At 44.4% G+C, this 24015-nt stretch overlaps 2 protein-coding genes across 7 annotated transcripts in view; one reads left to right on the top strand and one right to left on the bottom strand.

Annotated features, from left to right (window-relative positions):
* Ube2n (ubiquitin conjugating enzyme E2 N) overlaps positions 1 to 2663 on the top strand; it is a 33362-nt gene extending 30699 nt beyond the window's left edge. For both annotated transcript variants that reach the window (XM_059245673.1, XM_059245674.1), the window contains exons 2-4: positions 1314 to 1560; positions 1739 to 1879; positions 2502 to 2663. In XM_059245673.1, coding sequence (XP_059101656.1) covers positions 1314 to 1560; positions 1739 to 1879; positions 2502 to 2542 — 429 coding nt within the window. In that variant the 3' untranslated portion in view covers positions 2543 to 2663. The remainder of the gene's footprint in view (positions 1 to 1313; positions 1561 to 1738; positions 1880 to 2501) is intronic.
* An 8153-nt stretch (positions 2664 to 10816) lies between these two features.
* Positions 10817 to 23591, bottom strand: Nudt4 (nudix hydrolase 4). 5 transcript variants are annotated; one of them, XM_059245195.1, is made up of 6 exons: positions 19164 to 19234; positions 17844 to 18182; positions 14631 to 14741; positions 13346 to 13390; positions 11427 to 11514; positions 10817 to 11225 (listed from the first exon to the last, which is right to left on the bottom strand). In XM_059245195.1, the coding sequence occupies exons 3-6, from the start codon at positions 14682 to 14684 to the stop codon at positions 11020 to 11022; spliced, it is 393 nt and encodes a 130-aa protein (XP_059101178.1). In that variant the 5' UTR covers positions 14685 to 14741; positions 17844 to 18182; positions 19164 to 19234; the 3' UTR covers positions 10817 to 11019. The 5 variants fall into 5 exon arrangements, with proteins under 5 accessions (XP_059101178.1, XP_059101175.1, XP_059101176.1 ...); XM_059245192.1 differs by lacking the exons at positions 17844 to 18182; positions 19164 to 19234 and adding an exon at positions 23320 to 23591; XM_059245193.1 differs by lacking the exons at positions 17844 to 18182; positions 19164 to 19234 and adding an exon at positions 23320 to 23591 and having other exon boundaries at positions 11427 to 11511.
* Between the last annotated feature and the right edge of the window lie 424 nt (positions 23592 to 24015).

Raw genomic sequence — 24015 nt, 5'->3', positions numbered from 1 at the left:
AACTGATTCTGAGATGGTGGAGCAGTGTTCTTGTGGAGGGGAGGAAAGAGCTGTGCTCAGGTGGAGAGGGTGGCCTTGGTCAAGTGCTCTGGTAGTTAGAGTAAGAAGTGAGAAGCAGCCCAGCAGCACATGGGTATGTGTGCAGAAGCCATCATGGAAACTTAGAAGAGGTTTGCCTTCTCGTCAAGTAGGAAGCAGGGATGAGGATGACTATTTTAAGGTTTCAATAGTCATGGAAAACAGAATGTGGTATGATTTTTTTTGGGGGGGCGGGGAGCATTAAAGGCCCTTCACAGAGTGTCAGTTTTAGGCCTGTCAGCGTGGCCAACGCACTCTGCCTTCCTCCATTCCTTTAGGTGCCCTAGACATGTTCTTGTCTCTCCCTCCAGAGATAGGATTGTACTCTCTAGGTCTGGCTGATCTTGAACTCAAGAGACCTGCCTGCCTCGGTCTAAGCACTGGGATCCAAGGGTGTGCTTCGGCCACCACACCTAATTGCCATCTCCAATCCTTCCTTATAGTTAGCCCTCTGTGTTTTGGGTTCCATTAGATGAAGATGGACAAACCCTATGGGAGGAAAGTGTGTCTTTATTGAACGTATAAAGAATTTTGTCATTATTGCTTAATTTGTATTAGCTACTTACATGACATCCACATTGTAGAAGGCACTACAAGTCATCTAGAGGTGGTTTGAAATACACAAGAAGATTCTGTACTGTAAATACACTGTACTATTTTATGTAAGAGACTTCAGCATCCAGAGATTTTGATATCTTTGAGTACTCTAGACCTAAGCCACCCTTGAATGCGAAGAGTAACCAAATTTTTTAGAAAGGTAGAGTTTAGTGGCTTAGGTTTTAGTAAAGTTTAGAACAAGTTGCCTTACCCATTGTGGCAATCCTGGTGTCATTTTTCTTTTCTTTTACATGAATGTAAAATCGGTTTTCTTAATTTCATCCCTGGCTGTCCTGGAACTCACTCTGTAGACCAGGCTGGTCTCAAACTCACAGAGATCCATCTCCATCTGCTCCCTAGTGCTGGGATTAAAGACGTGCACCATTATGCCCAATGTTAACAGTCTTTTTAGCATTTAGTATTTTATTATTTGGGGGGTATTTGTGCATATGTGTGTCATATTTTGGCATGGTTTGGACGTCAAATAAACATTCTTTGAATTTTACTTTTGATTGGCTAACTTATGTATCATTGAGAGATTCTGTTTTATCTAATTAAAAAGATGAACTTGTAATTTTAATTTTGATGTTTAGTGAGATGACATGTATTTCACAAGTGTGTGTGTTTTTCTGTTGTAGGAAACCCAGCGTTTGCTGGCTGAACCAGTTCCTGGCATTAAAGCAGAACCAGATGAGAGCAACGCCCGTTATTTCCATGTGGTCATTGCTGGCCCCCAGGATTCCCCCTTTGAGGGAGGGACTTTTAAACTTGAACTATTCCTTCCAGAAGAATACCCAATGGCAGCACCTAAAGTACGTTTCATGACCAAAATTTATCATCCTAATGTAGACAAGTTGGGAAGAATATGTTTAGATATTTTGAAAGGTAAGTGTTGTCTGTCACCTACGCTATATGAGTGTGTCTTTCTTTCTTAAGCATTCCATATTTAGATGTAAACATTGTAATCTCATCTTATGCTAACACCAGTGTGGGGGAGGGAAGTTCAGTCTGGGCCTGTGTTTTCATGCTTCATCATATCATACTGGACCTGTTACCTTCATAGATAAGTGGTCCCCAGCACTGCAGATCCGCACAGTTCTGCTATCAATCCAGGCTTTGTTAAGTGCTCCTAATCCAGATGATCCATTAGCAAATGATGTAGCTGAGCAGTGGAAGACCAATGAAGCCCAAGCCATAGAAACAGGTACTGCATACTTATTCTTTGTCTGCTTCTGCTTTTCAAAACAAGTCTGTTACCATTTGTTTGTTTGTTGTTGTTGTTTTTTCAAGTGAGCTCAGATTAAAAATAATCTAGAAAAGGAGATCTTGCACTGTGGGTTTAACCACATGGATCTAACAATGAGTATCTACTGTACTAGCAGCATGGGAAGAGACTGGAAAACTTGCAACTGTTCGTACTGTTTTTATGGTCCATTTAATGTATATAGCAGTTTGTAGAGTGTAGAATCAACAAGCATCTTCCTGCTACGGTCACAACAAAATCAGAGAGGAACATAATCACCTATTCAGAAGTGAAAGATAAAACTTTGTCCATGTCTAGAATTTTATGAAAGGTTTGAAGCTAGTCTGGTCTAAATAGTGAGAACCTTAGAAAACAAACAAAACCCCTTTCTAATTAGTTGTCCTGTTTTGGTAATAAGACATTCAGAAAATGATCTGATCCAGTTTATAGGAGAGGCTCTGAATTTAGGAGGGTATATATAGTTAGCATTTCCACAAATGGTGTTTGTTTGCTCTTTTTGGTGTTTGGAAAGAAATCTAATGACTCAGTAAACTAACAATTGCGTATTTGTTTCTATCTACAGCGAGAGCATGGACTAGGCTATATGCCATGAATAATATTTAAGTCGATCAGATCATCGAGTGTACATCACTTCTCCTGTTCTGCCAAGACTCTTCCTTTTTTTGTTTGCATTTAATGGACACAGTCTTAGAAACATTACAGAATAAAAGCCCAGGCATCCTCATCTTTGGTGATTACATGCACATTAGCAAATCTCTGTCTTGTCCTGATTCACTGTTGTAAAGCATGAGCAGAGGCTAGAAGTATCATCTGGGTTGTTGTGAAATGTTGAAAGCAGTGACTCTGCTTGGGTTCGTTTCCCCATCATGGTTTAAGTACAAAGCACTGTGAATGAAGGTAGTTGTCAGGATTAGCTGCCGGGGGTATGGGTGTTTTTATTTTATGTTTAGGGGGAAAGTAGTTTTATTTTAATTTTATGGTCTCCTTTCCCCCTCCCCCTCTTATGGGATCTAATTACAGTGGTTAAATGCAGCTAACCAGTTTTTTAGAATATGCTCTCTAGCCAAGTCTAACTTTAGACACTGTAGATGGACAAGCTCGATTGTCTGAACCAAAATGGGAACATTAAATAAACATCACAGCCCTCACTAATAACATTGTGACTTTGCTGTCGAGTGTAGATTCTCTGCCCCCTCCCCCCCCCCCCCCCCACGAAGAAACAAAAGCTTGTGACCATTTTGTATGGCTTGTCTGGAAACTTCTGTAAATCTTATGTTTTAGTAAAGTATTTTTTGTTATTCTCCTTTGCCTTTGTACAGTTTATTTTACTGTGTTTACTTCGCTTTCCCCATGTGACAATCGTATTTAAAATGAAAACGATGGAACATTCTGTTTTGGTCCTCGCCATCTGACAAATGGATTGGCAAGAGGAGAATTTGACCAGTTTGTTTCATTGATGCAGATTTGTGTTAGGATTTTACTGAGTGAGTATTTATAAACTGGCTGAGCATGCATGAAGCATCAGTATCTGTCCCCTCATCCCCCTTTTTTTAACCTCCTAGAAATTTTAAATAAATGTTACTTGATTTAATTAGGTGATCCTTGGTGTCTTGCCCAAATGTGTGAAAGTTGATCATACCTGACAGCCACAATGAAAAGGACAGGTGGGGTCATAGAGGACTCTCACATGTCCACATTTGAGCCTCAGATGTAGGTTATGACTTTTCTCTTGGTTCTTGTCTGAAAACTCATGTGTGGTGTTTGTGCTGCTAGGAAACCAGTGGAGGTTTGTGGAGGCCGTTTTGAGTCTCTCTTCCTTGCAGACATTGTAAATCCCAAGCAACTGGCTTACAGGAAAGTTGCCAGCTCTCCAGCTCCAGTGTATTGCTCTCCCCTCCCAAGGGTTTGCTATGAGAATCCCTTCTCTCCTTTTTTTTCTTGAGGGGTTGTGTGCGTGTTTCTATGTAACCTCGGGAACTATGTAACCTATGGAACTCACTATAGAGTAACCTATGGAACTCACTGTAGAGACCAGGCTGGCCTCCACCTTGGAGATCCTGTTGCCTCTGCTAGGATTATAAAGGCCACCATGGCCAGCTGCTCCTTTTATCCTTTACTTTGGTGTTAATTACTAAAGAATTACTCTTCTCTTCCCATGTGAAGCTGTCCTTTTCCCCTTTTCCACCTGACTTTCTGGTTCTCATTACATTGAAGTCCTGTCCGTGTGAGTGCTGACCTCATGGTCAGGAATCTGTCTCCTACAGTGGATACTGTAACCCGTCTGCGTTTTCCTCACTGCAGAAGAACTTCTGGAGTTTCTTCAGGGTGTGGTATATTTCATTGTGTTCCTATGTAAAATGAAGAATTATCTATTAAAATTACATTTTCAACATGTAAGAGCTTTTGGTGACTGGTAACTGGATCCTTCCAAATAAATGCATTTTGTTAACAAATATTAAGTTTAGAATAAAATTGCTAATGGCCCTACCTGATACTGTACATTTTAAAACTATCAGCAGTTGTTACAATTCTTGGGCAGAGGGCATCTTTGGCCACAGCCAAAAAAATTCTCATTTAAAAAAAAAAAATTCACAGGACTTGAAGTATTTAGCCATTGGGCAGCATTACTTCCTAAAAGCCAGTAGGCTGCTGGTTATGGCTGGTGTCACACAGTACTTACAGGTTACCCCACACATGGGGTTCTAGTGTGCACTGCGGTTTTAGTTTCCCAGCTTACATTACCATTTCCTGATTTCATGGCATCACTTTTTTTTTTTTTTTTTTAAATTTTGTTTTGATGAGGCTTACACTCAACCAGTTGGGAAAAAAACATTATATATGCCTGGACTCCTCCTAAAAGACTTGGAGAAACAACATGTCAAGGTAAAGGTTGAATCCTAGCAACTGCATCTGGCCCATGGTTTCCTTGATTAAAAGCAGTTGGAGTTACGTGGCAGTATTTGGCGGGATATTCCCACCACGACAGCTGGTAACATTTGAATGATCTGAAGATATGGCAGCAGTAGATTGAGACACACTGTAGCCTGGGAACCTACTGACAGGAACTGAGTTGCAGACAAAGTATGACATTCTGTATCATTCTCTTTCTGTTGGAATGGTGGGAGTCATGCTCAGCCTACCTGGTCGTGTATGTGGTCCTGTTTTCTTATAAACCTTTGACTTTGTAGCCCCAGATGAAGGAAGAAAATTAATTTGACAAAAGTATTTGAATATTTGCCTAATAACTGGCTGTGGATGTGAATGAATAGCCATTTTAGGCATGAGGCACAGCACAATAGTTGCAGCTCTTGTCCTGGAGAAAGGAAGTGCTGGAAAGGCCAGACAGACACCTCCAGCCTCCAGACAGTGCATACAGAGCCCAGTGAGAGGAGATCCAAACTCCAATTGACATCTTGAATTCAGTTCTGACGCCCTAGAGCAGTGGTTCTCAACCATCTTAATGCTGTGACCCTTTGATACAGTTCTCATGTTTTGGGGACCCCCAACCATCACATTTTCGCTGCTACTTCATAACTCTAATTCTGTTACTGTTATGAACCGTGATGTTTGGACCCCCAAAGGGGTTGCAGCTTAGAGGTTGAGAACCACTGCCCTCAGGTGTCAATTTGAGCTTTGTGGTTTGAATGCTTTTGTTCTGCTCTATTTTGCTGTGATTCACTTCCACTCACTGTGAGACTAGTTATTCTTGGTTCTCTCAGATCTTAGGCTTTCTGTCTATAATGCTGAAAACCTTACACTAGATCAGGAATGTACTTTAAAGATAAGCCTCATTGCAAATTGGTATATTAAAACCACAGATGCTGTGGTTAGCATTTCTCAAGAGGGTGGGGAAGAACATCTGGTGTCCTGTAAGGTAGCGTGAGTCCAGCCATCCAGGTAGACCTAAGTGGTGCTGTAGGACATTCTGATGGTTTAGGAATGTTCATTCGGTGACTAACTACATCAGTAGCAGAGTTTTAGGAACACAATATAAGAAGGCTGTCCACATACAAATTATAAAAGATGGAAAATTGGGTATTCCATAAGAAATATGTAATATTGGAATGTATTCTGGGGTTTGGTAACATTTTGTTTAGCTTTGAAGCATGCTGCCTATCCTAAGGAACTATATCAGGGTTTATATTTTAAGTAACAAGGAAAACATGTTGAATGTAATAATTTCAAAGAAGTATAAATAATAAAAATCTATACCAATTGGATGTGATAATTTGTCTATTTCCTTCACTCTGCAGTCACTGATATTACTGATGCTGGAGTAGTAGTTGTGCTAAGAATTAGCCTTTCCCACTACATATTTTTGTGGTGGTACTGGGGGTTGAACCCAGAACCTTCTTGCACATGTTCAGGCAAGTTCTGCCCCTGATCTTTATTCTAGCCCTGTCAACCACTTGTATATAGGACAAAGTCTTTTGAAAGATATGTAACCTCACAAACTTAACACAGGCCTTGAGGACCCTGTCATTGCTGGAATTTAGCCAATGACATTGGCCTGGAAGGTATTAAGAAATGGAGAAGCTGCCGGGCAGTGGTGGCGCACGCCTTTAATCCCAGCACTCGGGAGGCAGAGCCAGGCGGATCTCTGTGAGTTCGAGGCCAGCCTGGGCTACCAAGTGAGTTCCAGGAGAGGCGCAAAGCTACACAGAGAAACCCTGTCTCGAAAAAAAAAAAAAAAAAAAAATGGAGAAGCTGGGCTTGGTGACTCATGCCTTCTGTCATCAGGAGGCAAAGGCAGGCAATCTCGAGTTCAAGGCTACCCTGGTCTACAGTTCTAGGAAGTCAGGACTATTTCAAGGAAGATCCTGTCTCAAAAAAAAACCTGGGAGAAACCTTTTTTTGTTTTTAATGTTACGTGTGGGTGTTTGGCTTGCATGAGCACCATGTCTGTGGTTGCTCTCCTTGGATCCCTTAAGCCACTGTATGGGCACAAGGAATAGAACCCGCCTCTTCAGCCTCAGCAGATTACTTCTAACTTACAGCTTGATTTTTCTGGGAGGTCCATATTACATTTTGCTAAGGGACCATGTTCGTTTGTTTTTTAAGTACTCCTTGAAGTCTACACAAGAAATGAAAAAAAAAATGCTATAAAAATGAATTTTAGGAATGTTCTTTTGGCTAGTGAATTTTAGGAATCTCTAAAGGTGAGCTCCTAAGTGCATTAGGGCTCCTTGTCAAGGAAACTGCCACCAGGGGTGCTAGCTGGGTAAGGCATGAACAGGTGATGCTTTATAGAATTCCATCCCTCGTGACTGCAAAGATTCTGAGATGTCTCTGTAGCCCTGGCTAGATTTACCTGCGTCTTGACTGCTGGGATCAAAGGTATGCACTACCATGCCTGGTCCATCCAGAAATTCTTCAGGGTCAGGTTCATAGAGGACTTTGGGGAGGTTGGAGGACAACCCTAGGTTTTGTTCCTACTTAGTTGCTTTCTACTGTTTTTGGAGACAGGCTGTTACTAGCCTAGCCCAGCGTGGCTGGCCCATGAACCCTAAGGAATCATGTGTTCCCATGCTGGGATTACCATCACAGCTTGACTTTTCACAAAAAGTGAAAAGTGGGGATAGAACTTGGGTCCCATGTTTGCTTAGCAAACACATTACTGTCTGGACTATCTCACTAAGATTTAATGATGTGTGTATAGACACGTGCATAAGTGTAAGTAGGTGCCTGCCCACAGGCCACATTAATCTGCTGTCTGTGCGTGTGCCCCCCCCCCCCCCCCAGATTTATAGGCATTTATGATCTCTGTGTAGCCATGGCTGTTCTGGAAGTCACTGAAGTTGTCCAGACTGGTCTCAAACTCCCGAGATCTGCCTGCCTCTGCCTCCTGAGTGCTGGGATTAAAGGTGTTCACTAACACTGCCAGGCTTGAAGTTCTTGAGACAGGGTCTCTTTATATAGTCCTGGCTATACTGGAACTCTACCTAGACCAGGCTAACCTTGAACTCAGATCTATGTACCTCTGCTTTCCCAGTACAGCTTCCCAGAGCTGGGATTAAAGGCATGTGCTGCCCACCACACCCAGCCCAAACTGCTATCTTTAATCACAGGCCATACACTTCTTTGTGTTTTAAAAATGTTGGTTATAGTAAGGAATGTCCTAATGATTTTTCTAGTTTTGGTTATTAACATACTTACTGTGAGACTAAAAAAGATTGGCAACATTTAAATGATAGCTCCTTTTAAGTCACCAATCCCAGTTAGTCATAAATGAAGACAAGAGTTTTGTATGTGAGGGCCAATGGATGGTGGTGAAGGTTTTACTGTAGAACGCCACGCAGGTTCTCCAATGGAGGTATGGATGGTTGAGTAGTTGAACGAACATTGTATGATGGATTCTGAACAGCGAGTGTAGCTTTGCCTGGGTGGTTACTTTATGGATACACTTGTCTGTGTATGGTTTGTGTGCGGTTGTCTGGAGGCCAAAAGAATGTATCAGATCCCCTGGAGCTGGAGTTAGAGGAGGTTATGAGCCTCTCGTGGGTTCTGGGATCCAAAGTCAGATCCTTTCAAAGAACAGCCAGCCCTTTTAACATAAGCCTCCTCTCTAGCCTCCTGGGTAAAGCATGCACCTGGCCCTAAATTTCAGAAAGCTAACTTTGAAAGCTCTTATGCTAAAAAATAAACCCACACAGATTATGTTTCCATTTTTATTTGATATTTCCAAATGTAAAAAAGTCAAGATTCTTACACCAGTTCGAATGAGACCATCTCAAGTGAGACCATGCAAAGCAATTCTTCCTTTTCTGCTTCATACAATGTGATTGACAAAAAGAACTGGATGTCATGTGCTTGGTGGGGAAACACCACTTCTTTACAAAAACACCACACAGGGCTGCTTCTACTTTTCTGCAAGTCAATTTAAAATATTTTGCTGTTGTTTTTTTTTTACTTAGGCACATGGAACTGAAGAATTTAGCTGCCCGATTTTATTCAGCTACTCCACAAATAAGCACACACAGCAGTCTCAGCACTCCCGATGGCAGAGGTCTGAGATGGTAGACATTACCTTTAGTAGATTCAACTACTTTTAAGAGAACTGAATCACCTTAGTTCTTTTCCTCTATAATCCTGCTGGTCTCTGGGTTCCAGAAGAGTAATAGGGAGCCCTCAGCTGAAATTTAACAGTGAAGCTGCATTCTGGAAATCCTTTGCTACTGGCATAGACTAAAGATAGTTGGTTTGCTAAACAGCATTGAAGAATATCCTGACCCGGGTGACACGACTTAGTCCAAATGTTTCCGACCAAAGAAATTATACAACAATATTTATAGGCTAACTTTTAAAGAGATGGTTGACATTAATACTGTACATATTTTACATGGCAATACATAGCCCAAGGGTTTATAAAATGAGTTCATGCACTGTTACTCTGAGAATATCATGTACATTTAAACCCCCAAGCACTTGTGATAATGTTAGCTGAAAGCAGTATTCTATACAAAGCAGTCCAGTTTCTCTGTTGTGTTTAGTACATAGAGAAATTGCAGACATTTGTGAGGAAAAAGTCTATTGGCAACTGATAGAAAATGTCAATCTGTGGATTTTAAAATGTTTCCTTAAAAAAAAAAAAAGAAAAAGAAAAAAACAATACATGACCTCTGTACAAAGAAAAATATAAAAGGTCTGAATGACCATGTGTGATTACATAATTCAGAACGCATGTTACTGGATGAGTTTTTCTACTTTACTCATTACTTTGACAGCATTAATTTGTAAACTAACAATTTTATTTAGTTCTGCTGCGTTTGTGGCACAAGATCTCATTTTCAGAACCAGTTTTCCTTACACGTAAGGACCATTTCAGCAGCGATTACATTTTGGAGGTTAACAAGTTACAGAACATAGGTCTTAATGGGTTCCCTGTTTTATGCTTGCCAGTGAGAGTATTTACAAAAGGTTAACGGTGGCTACATAAATGATCTTTTCCTCATCCCACATCTGTGAAGCTTTCCCCTCCCCTGTCACTTCCGACCTGGAGGAAGTGTACGAGTTCCTGACCAGGTTCTCTTTCACAGGATGGCTCCTACGTTCTGGGTCCCCTACAGTTAACACTCAGACAACAGGGAGAGATTCAGACGCGCCCTGTCTTAGGCCTGGAACAGCGAAGAACAGGAATGGCCATTTTATTTAGCCGTGACAGTCATCACTGACTGGGACTCAAGGTTAGATTCAAATCCTGCGGTAAATTGATTGTTTTAACAATCACTAAAGAGATGTCACTAAATCCAAAAAAAAAAAAAAAAGCAATCTCCATCGAGGGAAATGTGGCCTTAATATATCCTATGTTCAAAGGGTTACAGAGGGAACTGACGACTCAGCATGCTAATAAACGTCTATAAATACAGTTCTCAGGATGAGATGCGCTCAGTCACATGCAAGCTGCTGACAGTATTTCCCTAGGATGACGAGCTCTTTGTATTTTATACTGAATCACTACAGTGTTAGAGGAGACGGTCCTAGTAGGTTGACGGTGACAGTATTGGCTGGAACATTCAAATTCTTGGAAATAGTGAACTGAAATACTTTGTCAAAGGCGACAGCCCAAATCTGTAGTTTACAAATGGAGATTAGGACCCTCTTAAACAAGCTTTGGGGTGGATATATCTTTAAATACTGAGGATCTCTTCATTAATTCCCAACACAAAGATCTGGTGACTATTTGATACTCTAAGAAAAAAAATGGTGTGTGTGTGAAAATACATACCCAACAACTTATTTAATAAGACCAGGCAAAATAAACCACAGAATGATGTCAAGTGGACAAAGTGGGGGTGGGGGGTGGGTCATAAAAAAAATGAAAACCAAAGTAATGGGGTGGAAGGTTATAATTAAGGCTCTAAAAAAATCCCACATGGCTTTGGCATCTTAAAATATTTTTATGCTACTTTGTTGTTTACTTTAAAAGACTTGAAAGCATCTGAAACACATGCAAATTATTTGAAATCCCTGCCCGGCAGATTCAGAGTTTGCCAGCAGCAGTCATATGTGTTAGAAGAAAAGTAAAAAAGCCTCTCCCTGTGACATCACGACAGGACACGGTGGGGGAAGGGTCCCCAGCTCTATCTTACACTGGACGGCACCCCGGGGGGCTGTGCAGCAGCAGTCACAAACAAGGCGTTGCTGTCTGGGAGGGAAGAGACGGTGGAGTTCCCATTGGTTGGCGAGCACCCCAGCTTTAGTTTTTCCAGATACTCTGCATGGACAGGCTTATGACACTGCAGAACCTTGATTGCATCTTCTACTTTGAACCACTCTCTCTTCCTTCCTACAGAACAACAGTAAAACAGTTACTGCAAGGTCGGTTTGAAAAAGCAGACCCTATTACTACACAGTAGGCCCTCACTTCTCCTAGACTTGCTACTTCTTCAGGGTGAGGTCATTCAAACGCAGAGACATGTTCACCTTCCCCCTCAAAAGAGCAACCATCAGTTAAGGTGAACTGGAAAAATGTGTCAGCAGAGCTCACCTATATTCACAGAATCTTCCCAGTCTTCCAATATTTCAGTGACTGTCAGAACATAAACATATGTTCTATGCTTCCGGTCTTGATTCTGCTTGAATAGAAAAGCAGAGCATTTTAATTCACAGGAGGCGGTCATGGATGGATTTTTCAATGGGAAATCAGCTCTGGCACAGTCAAGTAAGTAGTCTCGACGGAAGTGCATGCATATAAGATAAACATTTAGAAACTGGGCTTTCAAGATGTCTCAGCACATAAAAGCACTGATCTGAGTTGGATCCTGGGAACCTCAGTGGAGAGAACTCATTCCCAAACATCGTCCTCTAACCTCTACGTGCATGCATATATGCCCGATTTTTGTTAAAACAGTGGGCATGGTAGTTCATGGCTGGAATCGGTACTTGGAGGGCTGAGGCAGGAAGGATCCAGTTCCGGGGCAGCCTGGACTACCTAGCAAGTTCCCCGCCAGCTGAGTTAAAACAAAAGAGGCATGAACTAGCTCAAGTGTGGTGGTGCACTCAGGACTCCCAACATTCAGGAGGGTGTGGCAGCCTGCACTACGGAGGGAAGCTGTCTCAATCAGAAAGAAACCAGAGCTTCAGCACTGGCAATGGGAAAATTGCTAACATGAAACGTGCGAATATTTTTATTTACGTATATATACGCAACTTTGTTTTGATAAAGAAATTCTTGAGATCTGAATGGGATCTAAAAACTGTAAACCCTTTCCCTTTCCGCCTGCAAAATCAATGCATTTACTGCCCCATTCACAAGTCACTAAGGTCACTGATGTGGCGTGAGGCAGTTCTAATGTGCTGTGATACTTTCTAAAAGGGGAAAACACGCAGGCTGACGTTTGTTAGTGTGCTGTCTCTTTCCTAAGTTTTACTTATGACTTTTCTTTAAAAACTGGGCACACTGACCGAGGTGTTAATTGCATCCACACAGCACGAAAAAATTGTGTTTCTCAGTTTAACCAGGAGATGGTGCTATGGAACTGCAAAACCAACGCTACAGAGAGGAATTCTGAGTACTGTCTTAGGAACTATTTTTTTAATTTTTATTTTATGTGCACTGTTACTTTTGCCTGCATGTGTACCTGTGCGAGGGTGAAGAGTCCCCTGGAACTGTTAGTTACAGACAGTTACGAGCTGCAATGTGGGTGCTGGGAATTGATCCTGGGTCCTCTGGAAGAACCACCAGTGCTCTTAACCACTGAGCCATCTCTCCAGCCACAAGGTTCCCCCAACACACACCTTGGTTTTTTGAGACAAGGTTTCTGTGTAGCTCTGGCTGTCCTTGAACTCAGACATTCTCCTGCCTCTGAGTGCTGGGATTAAAGGCGTGTGCCACCACCATTTGTATACTTTATTCTAGTGAGTCATCAGTTCCAAGTAATTTCTAAAGGCTTAAAAATAAATTTTATATGGTTCCAGCAGAAAGAGCGAGCTAACTCTTAAATTTTGATAAGGGAAGTCCCCGTGTTCTGGCATACCACATATCTATATCTGAAACTATGAGATGAATGGACTTCAGAACCCAGCTGCTTTTTTCCATTGTCCTGAGTACTGATCACTTTCCAATCCCCTGACTGAAAATTCCATTCAGTCAGTTCCTCTTCAGTTATTTAGTAACAGGTGACGCAGAGGAGGCTCGTATTTTAGCGTCTATTCCTTATACTGGTCCTTCAAGCCATTCTAGATGCTGTCTATCCCTTGGTGTGCATTGAATCCATTTCTGTGTATGGTTAGACACAGGTAACCATGGCAACGCCAGTGTGTACAAACTTGAGGGGAAGCAACCCAATCCTCACCACTGACTTGCCTACTGAGTTTCAGAGGAAAGGATTCAAAGGGATTCAGGTTGTTTTTGTGAAAGAATCATGAATTCTAGATCAATAGAGTGGGGGCTATTTTGTAACTCACCTCGAATATTCCCAGGAGTCTGCCTAATTTTCCTTTGACTCCAGCCTATTAAAGAAAAAGGTGATAAGTAAAATGTTTATCTTTCATAATCATTACATTTATAAGCTATGTTGTTTCAGTTTTTGAATTTAAACAGCTCAGGCTTACCCCAGTAAGCTATTGCCTAATCATGTAGCTCCTTGGCTGAACTAAGATCCACCACCTAGGGTTTGCTATAGAAACCCCCGATTGTCTGGTTGGTTAGGCTGATTTTCATTTATTTCACACATACACACAAAAGACAAAGAGTGATAAAAATTAGACTTCTTGACAATTTGGAAAAGTCTGTGAATAAAAACAGACTTTTCGGTATGAACTAACAGACTCAGCTCCTTCTTAAAAAACCTGCCTTTTTCCTTTGCCAGGGCTAAAGGGCCACAATTCTCTAGCTACCTCCCACTGAAGGGTCTTAATTCCTCACCCCGTTACTACAGCAACGCCAGGGCTTCCTGTGTGTGAAGATGGGAAGCTCTTCCCTCAGGAAGAGCTGCCAAGACTTCCCATCTGTCAAGATTCTGAAACCTTTCCTAATGTACCCCCAAAGTCCAAAGGAAGAATATAGACACGCACTCCCCACTTACACCTTATATGGTCTTGCCTCTGAGTAAAGCAAGTTCTATCCTCAAGGGAAGGGACAAGCAAGGCCACTTGTGATTTTGTACATGAGGATGTGACATATTTTTACGACACAAGAAAATATAAACAATTGGTTTCTTTTTGTTTATTTTTCGAGACAGGGTTTCTCTGTGTATCCCCGGCTGTCCTGGAGCTTACCCTATAGACCAGGCTGGCCTTGAACTCACAGAGATCTTCCTGCCTCTGCCTCTTGAGTGCTGGGATTAAAGGCGTACACCACTACTGCCCAGCAATTGGTTTCTCACTAGTTTAAAAATTATGGTACAAGTGTCTCTGCTCAATACAATACTGATGCAGCCCTCAGGCAAGGCTATTATATTATACATTGAGCATTAATCAAACAGCAAGTCTGATCAACGGTGAACTAATGCTAATATAATACAATTGCATGTTAATCTAATTCTAGAGGGCTCACATTCATTTTAGTTTTTACCATGTACAAAAACAAAAGAAAAACCCCTTAAGCAAAATGTTAACTATAGCAATATACAATAAACACTTCGATCTCCTCATTCTTGCCATTCCTCAGAATCACCTGGCAAAAAAGCCAGAAGACCCTCCTGTAAAACCCCTCAACAGTGTGTGAAAGACAAAATACTTTTCATCTCACCTCTTCATATACTTCTCTCACAGCAGCACCGCCGGGCTCCTCCTCTGGCTCCATCCCTCCTCCTGGGACAATCCACTGGTCTGGGTACCGACTGCTACTCACCAACAGCACCTGCAAGACCCATGATGACCAGGCACTTAAGGCTGGGAAGCACTAAGATGCAACATTCCAAACATTTTCAAGGCTGGAGCTGGAGTCTACATCAATCTCTTAGATGTCACCAAAATCATTCAGGGCACACATTATAACACACACCAACTGTAGCTTATGGTGGGAGATACACCAACAGTCCCATCACCAAACCATCCTGCACCCATGGACTCATTTATATTGAGACAGGGTTTCACTGTGTAGCTTTGGCTAGCCTGGAACCCAGTATGTAGACCAGGCTGGCCTAGAACTAACTCTGCCCTCGTGGGATCATTGAAACCACCAATTTAAGAAGTGCAGCTTTCCAGTTCTTAGGCAAATGTATTATTAGCCCTACAGTTGGATACACTGCGGTCATATCAGTTACTGGCCTTCACCCGGATGCTGGGATCCACACTCAGGCCTTCAGGATTACAAATACCTTCCTTACCCACAGCCCCACATGTCAGTTACTCCTGAGCTAGAGAATCTTTGTTCTCCCAACAATACAGCCGGGTGGGATTATGTAACATTCAGATTTCAGTGCTCACAGATAAAACTGTATTAGAATTAGTCACTCTTACTTGCTTTCACATATCACCTGGCTTTTTATGTCGCTGTGACAGCAGTTATTGAAAACAGAGACCTCACGTGGGCTACAAAGCCTAAAATATTTACCTGCCCTTTTACAGTAAGCAAACAGACTTCTGACCAAGAACAGCATTATACCTGAAGTATAACCCTTAAAAAAAAAAAAAAAAGCCACTCTAGCCGGGAGAGGTGGGGCCTAACCTTTAATCCCAGCACTTGGGAGGCAAAGGCAGGCGGATCTGTGAGTTCAAGGCCAGCCTGGTCTACAAAGGACCTATCACCATAAACAAGGACTTGGTTGTTAACAGTTCACTAACACTGAAGGAGTATCACACAGCCATTGTACAAATGAAAAACAAACTCATTCAAGTTTTAGAAAGGCCAAATGTTTGTGAAGGTAACAGATGTCTTAACCATCTTCAACAAAAATGCCGCAAAAATTACTGTGGTATGCTTATTTAAACAGGTCTTCCTGTGTGTTGGGAACACCACACTTAGAGCTTGTTTGGGTGGTACTTGGGATCAAACCCAAGGCCCTGAACATGCTGGGTGTCCCAATGGCTTTCCATTGCTGTGATAAAACAATCAAAAACACCTTGAGGAAGCAAAGGGTCTATTTGGCTTTATACTTCCAGGTCACAATCCATTATTGAGAGAAATCAGGGCAGAAGCTGAGAAAGAAACCAGGGAACAGTGCTGCCAGACCCGCTTGCCTAGGGATGGTGCCACCCACAGTAGGCTGGGTCCGCCCTGCTTCACTTATCCGTCCAGGCAATCCCTTACAGACTTGGGCTCAGGCCAATCTGAACTGCAGTTACCCAGTAAATCTCAGTTGTGTGCAGAGGACAGAAGTATGTCTTATGTCTTCTATTTCTACTTTTTCTTGAGACAAGACCTCTCACTGAACCTGGCGCTCACCATTTTGGCTAGACTGGCCAGCCAGCTCCCGGGATCTGCCTGTTCTCCACCACTCTGACACCCCACCAAGAGCTAGCTGGATGTCAGCATGCCTAGCTTTTCATGTGGGTGCTAGGGACTCAACCTTCCTCAACAGGAAAGCTCAGTGGACCATAGCAACTCAACTCTACACCCTTGTTCTTGTCATTCAGATTTAGCAGAACACTGCTGTACGGCTCACGTCACTCCTAAGCACACACCTTACAAAGACGGTGGCCAAGACAGGGAAATACCGAACCCGAACGATAGAATGGCTGACAAAGCCTTAATTAGCACTCATGGCTGCTCTGAGGGTGGGGGGCAGCATCATGCCCAAAGAAGGCTCTAAATTTAAGATTTAATATCTGCAAATAGGGCATGAGTTCCTAACTAGAAACCAAGGAGCCAGAGTTGAGCAAATCTGGCAGTATCAGAAGACATGGGTCTGAACTCGACTCACACACTGATTGGAGAATAGTGACCTGTTAGTGCTAAGGATCTTGTGTGCAAGGAAAACACTCGTCTTGCAGGACTAAATATCTGAGACTCAGGCCTAGGCAGACCCTGCTGGCCACTGTGAGCTCCATGCTCTCCCGCCTGTGGAGCAGGATCAGCTCACCAAGAACTGCTTGTTACCAAGTACTGCTAGCTTTATAATTCTGAGAATGGAGACAAGATGGCAGAAAGGAAATATTAATATATATTTAAAAACCTGTAAAGACTCACAGCCTGTAGGGGAAGAGTCTTTATGTTCAAATTCTACTTTGAATATGAGGCTGCAAATCCCACTTCAATAACTGTTACCTAAAGGAGGCTCAATGAGGCTTATTAAAATAATGAAAGGTGTTGGCCCTTTGTATCCAGATTGGCTAACATGACAGGTTTTAAAACGACCTGAAGCGTAAACAATCCCGGGTCTGACCCCCAGGCACAAGCCTCTTATTAGGGTCAGAGTTAGAGATGCCCTGGTACTGGCTGGATAATTCTATGCTAAGTGACCTCCCTGACCTTTTATAATGGGTTAGAATACACATGACAAGCCACTCCAAGTAAGCTATTGTGTATAAAGGAATTTCAAAACCCTTGGTATTCAGAATGTTTGAGTCCTAAAAAATGAAACCCAGTGTCAGGAGTCTAGGTGGACTCTGGACACCACATTCCCTATATTCTCACTCATGTTCATTCCCTCATCCTTTTCTTCCCTCCAAACCTTTCCCTTGAGACAGGGTCTCATGTAGATTATGTAGCTAAGGATGACCTTGAACTTCAGATCCTCCTGCTCTGCCTCACAAGTGCTGGGGTCACAGGTGTGTTCCATGGTGCCCAGCTCTTGAAAAGAGATTTGTCAGCGTCCATGTTTGGTGATGGCTGATTTGCAATCTAGTACATTTCATTAAATGCTTCTTACCTAAAGGCCCCTGATCTACCTACTGATCCACTGTCTGGAACCCAGTGACCTCTGACCTTCCATGCTTCATGGAGACCCAGAGCTGTGTGTATACCAGTTACCACTAACAGCGCATAGCTATTTAAGAAACAAAATAAAAAGTTCAGTACCTCAACCCTCCAGTCCTATTTCAAGTGCCCATTCCAAGGGTCACAGACTAGATGACAAAGATCCACGGCGGTTTAGGGGCACCCTCTTCAGAGCAGGTCAAAGGCGTGAACTAGTTATCTACTTCCTCCACACGAAAGATCACCACTCGATCGATAGGAGCCCATTCACTCCTGCTCTCTATATAATCCTCAATCTTCAGCAGGGTGGAGGATGATAAAATCAGCAGAGCCCTCTGGTTTCAGGGAAGCACCGGAAGCCTGGCTGAGCTTGCTCGGTACAGCGATGCTGAACAACACTGGATGGATCAATGAACGTCTTTTCCTCAAAGTACTCACAGTCTTGGAGGGGAGGGCGGGGAGGAGGAGAAAACCATACAGAGGGCTAGTTTTTATGGCTGAAACTAGCCCTCCCTCCCCCAAAGGAAATAGATCTATATAAAGCCATATGATAACAGACCTACATAAATTTTGGACAAGTGATTTTAGCCTAACCCAATAATTTACCAAGAGTCTCTTGATACTCTAAAAAAGATTAACTTTGATCAACCCATTAACTTCAAATGTACCTTTCCAAAACCAGGATCAGTTTAAATAAGTAATACTTACGGGTGTAGCAATAACTATCACATCCAGCTACTAGCTTAACTAGGTTAAGAGATGTGATATAAATACATGGCAAAGATCTGAAGACCAGGGTATTTGATTAAGTACTTGTCTACTCAGCTTGACTATTTCATTAAACAGAAATGAGGGTACAGCCACATGTGGGATCAGGAAGGAAAAGACTGATTGAGTTCAAGGCCAGCCTGGTCTATAGGGTGAGTTCCAGGACAGCCAAGGCTTTTACACAGAAAACCCTGTCTCAGAACCGGGACTCCAGGCTGCAATTCCAGCTATTCTAGAGGGAAGCAGAAGACCACAAATCCAAGGCCCTCCAGGCTCATTCACGAGAAGCCAGTGCTCTCCCAGAGCCACCTTCAAGCCCTCCTGTTTTTTTTGGGTTTTTTTTTTTTTTTGAGATAAGGTGAGATAAACCCAAACCAGCCTGAAGCCCTATGTCCACAGAGCTGACCTTGAACTTATCTGTTGCCCCAGGCTCCCTAGTGCAGAGATAAGAGCACACACACTCATGCATAACAATAAAAATAAGCCAGGAAAAAGGTTTGGTATAATTAAGTATCCTCTTCTACTATTTAGAAGCAGCCCGCCTTTCACCTTCCTTTCATTACAAATATGAAAGTCTTCCACAAACCAATCTCTTTTCAGCACTGGGTCTTATACGCGCTAGGTACGTATCTACCACTGCGCTATAACCCCCACCTTTAAGACAAACCGAGACCGAAGCCAGACACAGTGGCTCATGCCTACAATCTCAGCAACTGAGGCAGGATGACTGGATCAAATTCAAAGCCAGCCTGGGTTACCTAGGAGATATTGTCAACAAATAAACAAAAAAGGCCGGCGGCGGTGGTGGCGCATGCCTTTAATCCCAGCACTCGGGAGGCAGAGCCAGGTGGATTTCTGTGAGTTTGAGGCCAGCCTGGGCTACAGAGCGAGATCTAGGACAGGCACCAAAAGTCTCGAACCCCCGCCCCCAAAGCATGCCAATACCTATAGAAAGGTGACTGCCACAGGGTAAATAACCGACCCTTACTTATTTTTTACTGTCTGATCTTGCTGGATTCGGACGCTCCCGATACATCAAGCTCTATCTATAGCAGACTCTCTGGAGGAGCTGCAGCCCCTAACTCTGAGAGGCTAACCAATGAGAGTCACAGATCCAAAGACAGAACTGGTGTCGCTCTCAAAGTCATCTGCCCAGACCCCCCTCCCGCAGCTGTGCCTGGATTCCAGCCAGCATCAAGCCACTTCTAATTCCCCCTTCGGCAGCCTACGTCCCATTTTGCCGTCAAAGTCTAGAATTGAAACGTACTAAAACTAAGAGCTCCTTTCTTGCCTAGCAAGTTGTCAGGCTTACATGTGAGGTGCTATGTCCGTCCTGTCCAGTCCAGTCCCGTCCCGTCCCGTCCCGTCCCTCCTGCCCTTTGTAGCTGGTAGGCAAACATTCCACCACTGAGCTACACCCTCTACCCAAGGCTCTTGTTTTTTTGTTTTTTTGTTTTTTTTTTCCTTTGCCATCCCAAGCTGCTCTTGCAGACCACAACCCCAAGTCCTCCTCTATTTGGGATGCTTGGTTCCCTCTCCCATTTACAGAAATCCGATTCCAAATGACATACATTGGGTCCCAAACCCAAAGCACATAAAAAAAAAAAAAGCGCTTTGGGCCACTGTATTTCACCATGTTTCACGTAATCTTCCACTACAGAAAACGTTCCTCACCAGCTAAAACTTCATCTTTACATCCACCGTTCAAATATACATGCAAAATGTTCAATGGAATTTATTTCTGGTCACCTACTCATAACGCTACTGTAATTTGTGTCTATACAACAAGCAGGATCCCAGCCACTCTCTGGACAAGGCTTCACAGAACGAGCTAGCTAGAGGTTGGTGAGATGGACTGAAGATTTAGTAACAGACCTGGACTTAAAAAAAGTCCTGCTTGTTCTGTGACCCTGGGACAAGTTACTTCTGCAACCTAAATTTGGTGTTTGTTCTTTGCTAGATGGGGTCTCACTATGTAGACAGAGATCCACCACCCCACCCCACTCCCAAGTGTGGGTATTTAAGGCGTGTACCACTATGCCTGGCTCTACTATTAGTATCTATCTAATACTAAGAGTCTTACTATTTAACCCAGGCTAGCCTCTTTTTTTTTTTTTGGGGGGGGGGTTCGAGACAGGGTTTCTCTGTGTAGCTTTGCGCCTTTCCTGGGACTCACTTGGTAGCCCAGGCTGGCCTCGAACTCACAGAAATCCGCCTGCCTCTGCCTCCCGAGTGCTGGGATTAAAGAGTGCTGGGATTAAAGGCGTGCGCCACCACCACCTGGCTAGGCTAGCCTCTTAAATGCTGGGATTCCCGGCATATCCCAACACTACGCCAAGGTCTAACTTCCCATGCTATGATATCTCTTAAGGAAGAAAAAGAAAACAGGAAAACTAAACAGGATGAAGAAAAAGTGTGTGTGTGTGGGGGGGGCACCTAAAACTAACTATCCCACCCCAGAAGCAAACCACTCTACCATTGGAAGAACCTGTTCTAGCTGGGTATCAAGGCTAACGCTATGGGGGCTCTCCATAGCCTTTTAGGGTAAACAGTAATTACTCTTTTTATTTGAAAATACTCTCATCTTTAAAACATACATTTAAATGTCCGAACCAGGACCTACGAGTTCTTAACCCAGTGGAGAAGCATTTCTTACCCATTAGCTAGAGAGGTGGGTTCCAGCAGCTCTGTAGTCTCTGGAAGGCTAGTAGTAATCTCATTTCAATAGGGAAAGCACATCTCTCTCCTAGATATCTTACAGTTTGGCTAAGAGTTCATTCCGTAATTATCAGAAACAGAAAGAGCCTCAGCTATACACAACCACAGAAATACAAATTCTGAAGAGCTAAACCAGATGTCCAAAGTTGGCTGTGTGTTCTGGAGAATTCCATCCAGAGTCTTCCCTTAGCATATCCCCTAACAAGCTGATTCACTAGGTTTTGCAGCCTACAGGTTCTAAGAGCCAGAGTTTTATATAATGGATTCTAACATCCTGCTCTGCTTCCTTTTAAATAAAGTACTAGTCTCATTTTGAAAATGGGTTGTAGCAGTTATTTTACAGCAACTTCCGGGGGTGGGGTGGGGGTGGGGGTCTGGGTTGCCGGCTCAGGATTGAACCCAGGGCTTCCACGTGCTAGGCCAGCTCTCCACCACTGAGCACAGCTCCCCTAATGATTTCCAAGCACACATGAACCAACCCATGTACCTGCTTAAGGTCATTTATGAAGCAGTTGTTAAGACTGTTCTGCGAGACCCACAATTTAGATCATTGTGATTTCTCCCCATCTCCATGACTTCCCCTAGGGGAGACACACAGACCGACAGACACAGACACACACACACCACTCGGAAGAAAAACGGTGCACGATTTTCCAACAACATATGGCACCATTTCAAAGATAACTTAAAGGCTCTTAAGTTAGCCTGGCGACACGGAGCATCGGATCGCTGAGCAAGAGGCCCTTTACCCAGACGCCCCAGCTTCTGGAGTAGGAACTGGACCCTGAATTCCGACTCTACTGCCTAATTCTGTCGTGGGGGCAGAGTACTCCTGCTCACTCCAAGCTGTCTTCTCACCTATAAAACAGGACTGACCAGTGCTACTTCCAAGCGCTAAAAGGATTAAATGTAACAAACAATCCCCTGGCTGCACCTAACACATTGTAAACGCTCTACTAAAAATATGAGAGTGAACAAGTCAGACGGGATCCTGGGTCTGTTCGCTATTGTACGCTTTTCTATTTAGTTTGCCTTCCCTAGCATGGCCCTTCCTTCAAAGAGACCCCCCCCACACACACCCTTGGTAGACTGCATTTAACGCTTGTTGACGTCTTTCCTTGGTGCACTTTTCAAAAGTCCTTGTATTTATTTCTCTCCTGAGTAGAACCACATCAAAGATCTTTCTCTGGAAGTTCCTTCGGGATTCGGGTTTAAACAATAAAAGGTTTCAAACCAACCTGAAGTGTTTGTTCCTTTAAAAAAGAAACCCCAAATGGGTTTAAAGATCATACTTTTCAAGCACGCGGTTTTTGTTAATACAACAACTAAGCCACTGAGTGTATGCCATGTCATACTTATCATAATTTCAGGCGCTAGCAGTGAGGAAGCCATTACACTCCCATCTCCAGCTTTTACGCCTGGTGTTTTCCTGGACAGGGCCATGGAAGCAGAACTCAGAATGGTTAACTTTCTCTCTATCAATTCATTTTAGGCGTGGCAACGCCACAAGATTTTTCCCCAGCGACCTAACTAACCGCTCTGACCAAGTTTGAAAACAGAGAGCCGTTTTAAAAAAAAAAAAAAAAAAACACGAACACACATAACCGAAATAAACAAAAATCGCCCTCCCAGCGGATACTCCAAAGGCCCGTCTCCATCCAACGCACAAGGGGGGTAGAATTACACACCGCTCCTTCCCAGATGTCAAGCCACACCGCAGAGCAGCCTTGAGAAACCAGAAGAGCGAGAGATCACGGCGCTGAGAAGGGCAACTTCGCCCGGTTTCAGGCCTATCTCGTCCCTGCTGGCGTCATCCCACTGGCCACCTCTCGGTCGTCAGACAAACTTTAAAACAGCGGAGGCCGTTTGGTCAAAAAGGAGGGACACACGGAATCAACCCAACTGCGTGCGAGCGGATGGACGGAGGGGTAGACTTCATTAAACCAACTGCGTGCGAGCCGATGCACCGCTCACAAGGCAGGCTGGGGAGGGCAGCGGCGGGGCTCCCAGCTCCGGGCGAGCCGGCTGCCCGCGGGGTGCGGGACGGATCCCCCTCGCCGCCGCCGCCTCCGGCCTTTGTCCCCGCGCTCACCTCGTCCTCCTGCTCGCTGCGGAAGCACAGGCAGGCCGCCCGCTTCTTGAAGCCCTCGCGGTCGTACGTCCGCGTCTGGTTGGGCTTGAACTTCATCCTAGAGCCGGGCTCCTGCTGCTGCTTCTCCTGCTCCTGCTGCTGCTGCTGCTGCTGCTGCCGCCGCTGCTCCGGCCGCCGCCGTGGGGACCCGGCCGCCGCCACCCCGCCGGGGAGTCGGGCCGAGGACGGTCACTGCGGAGCTCGGGCGCCGGCGGGGACGGGGCGGCGGCGCGGACACGGACGGCGAGGCGGGACGCGGGTCACTGCAGCCCGGGCGCAGCGGTGGGAGCGCCGCCTCTGCTCCGGCGCCCGCCGCTCTCCATGGAGCCCGCTGCTGCTGCTGCTGCCGCCGCCGCTCGCAGCCACTCCCTGCCTGCAGCCGCCGCCGCCGCCGCCGCCGTCTCCACCGCCTCCTCCACCGGGGGAAGAGCGCGGCTCCAGGCTCGTGCCACGCGGAGACAGTTGGAGGCGGCCGTGCCGAGCGGGCAGCGACGCCGAGGATGCGCGCCGCCCCCTTCGCCCGCATTTAAGCCGGGGCCCCCGCGCGCGCGCGCGCGCGCTCGCCCGCCCTCCCGCCTGCCGGCGCGCGCGCCATCGCGCCTGCGCGCCGGGACCGTTGCTAGGAGGAGGGAGGGAAGGAGGGAGGATCCAGGGAGG

The sequence above is a fragment of the Peromyscus eremicus genome, chromosome 18 (genome assembly GCF_949786415.1).
Source record: "Peromyscus eremicus chromosome 18, PerEre_H2_v1, whole genome shotgun sequence".
Taxonomy (NCBI): Eukaryota; Metazoa; Chordata; class Mammalia; order Rodentia; family Cricetidae; genus Peromyscus; species Peromyscus eremicus.
This window is presented reverse-complemented; position numbering and strand designations above follow the sequence as displayed.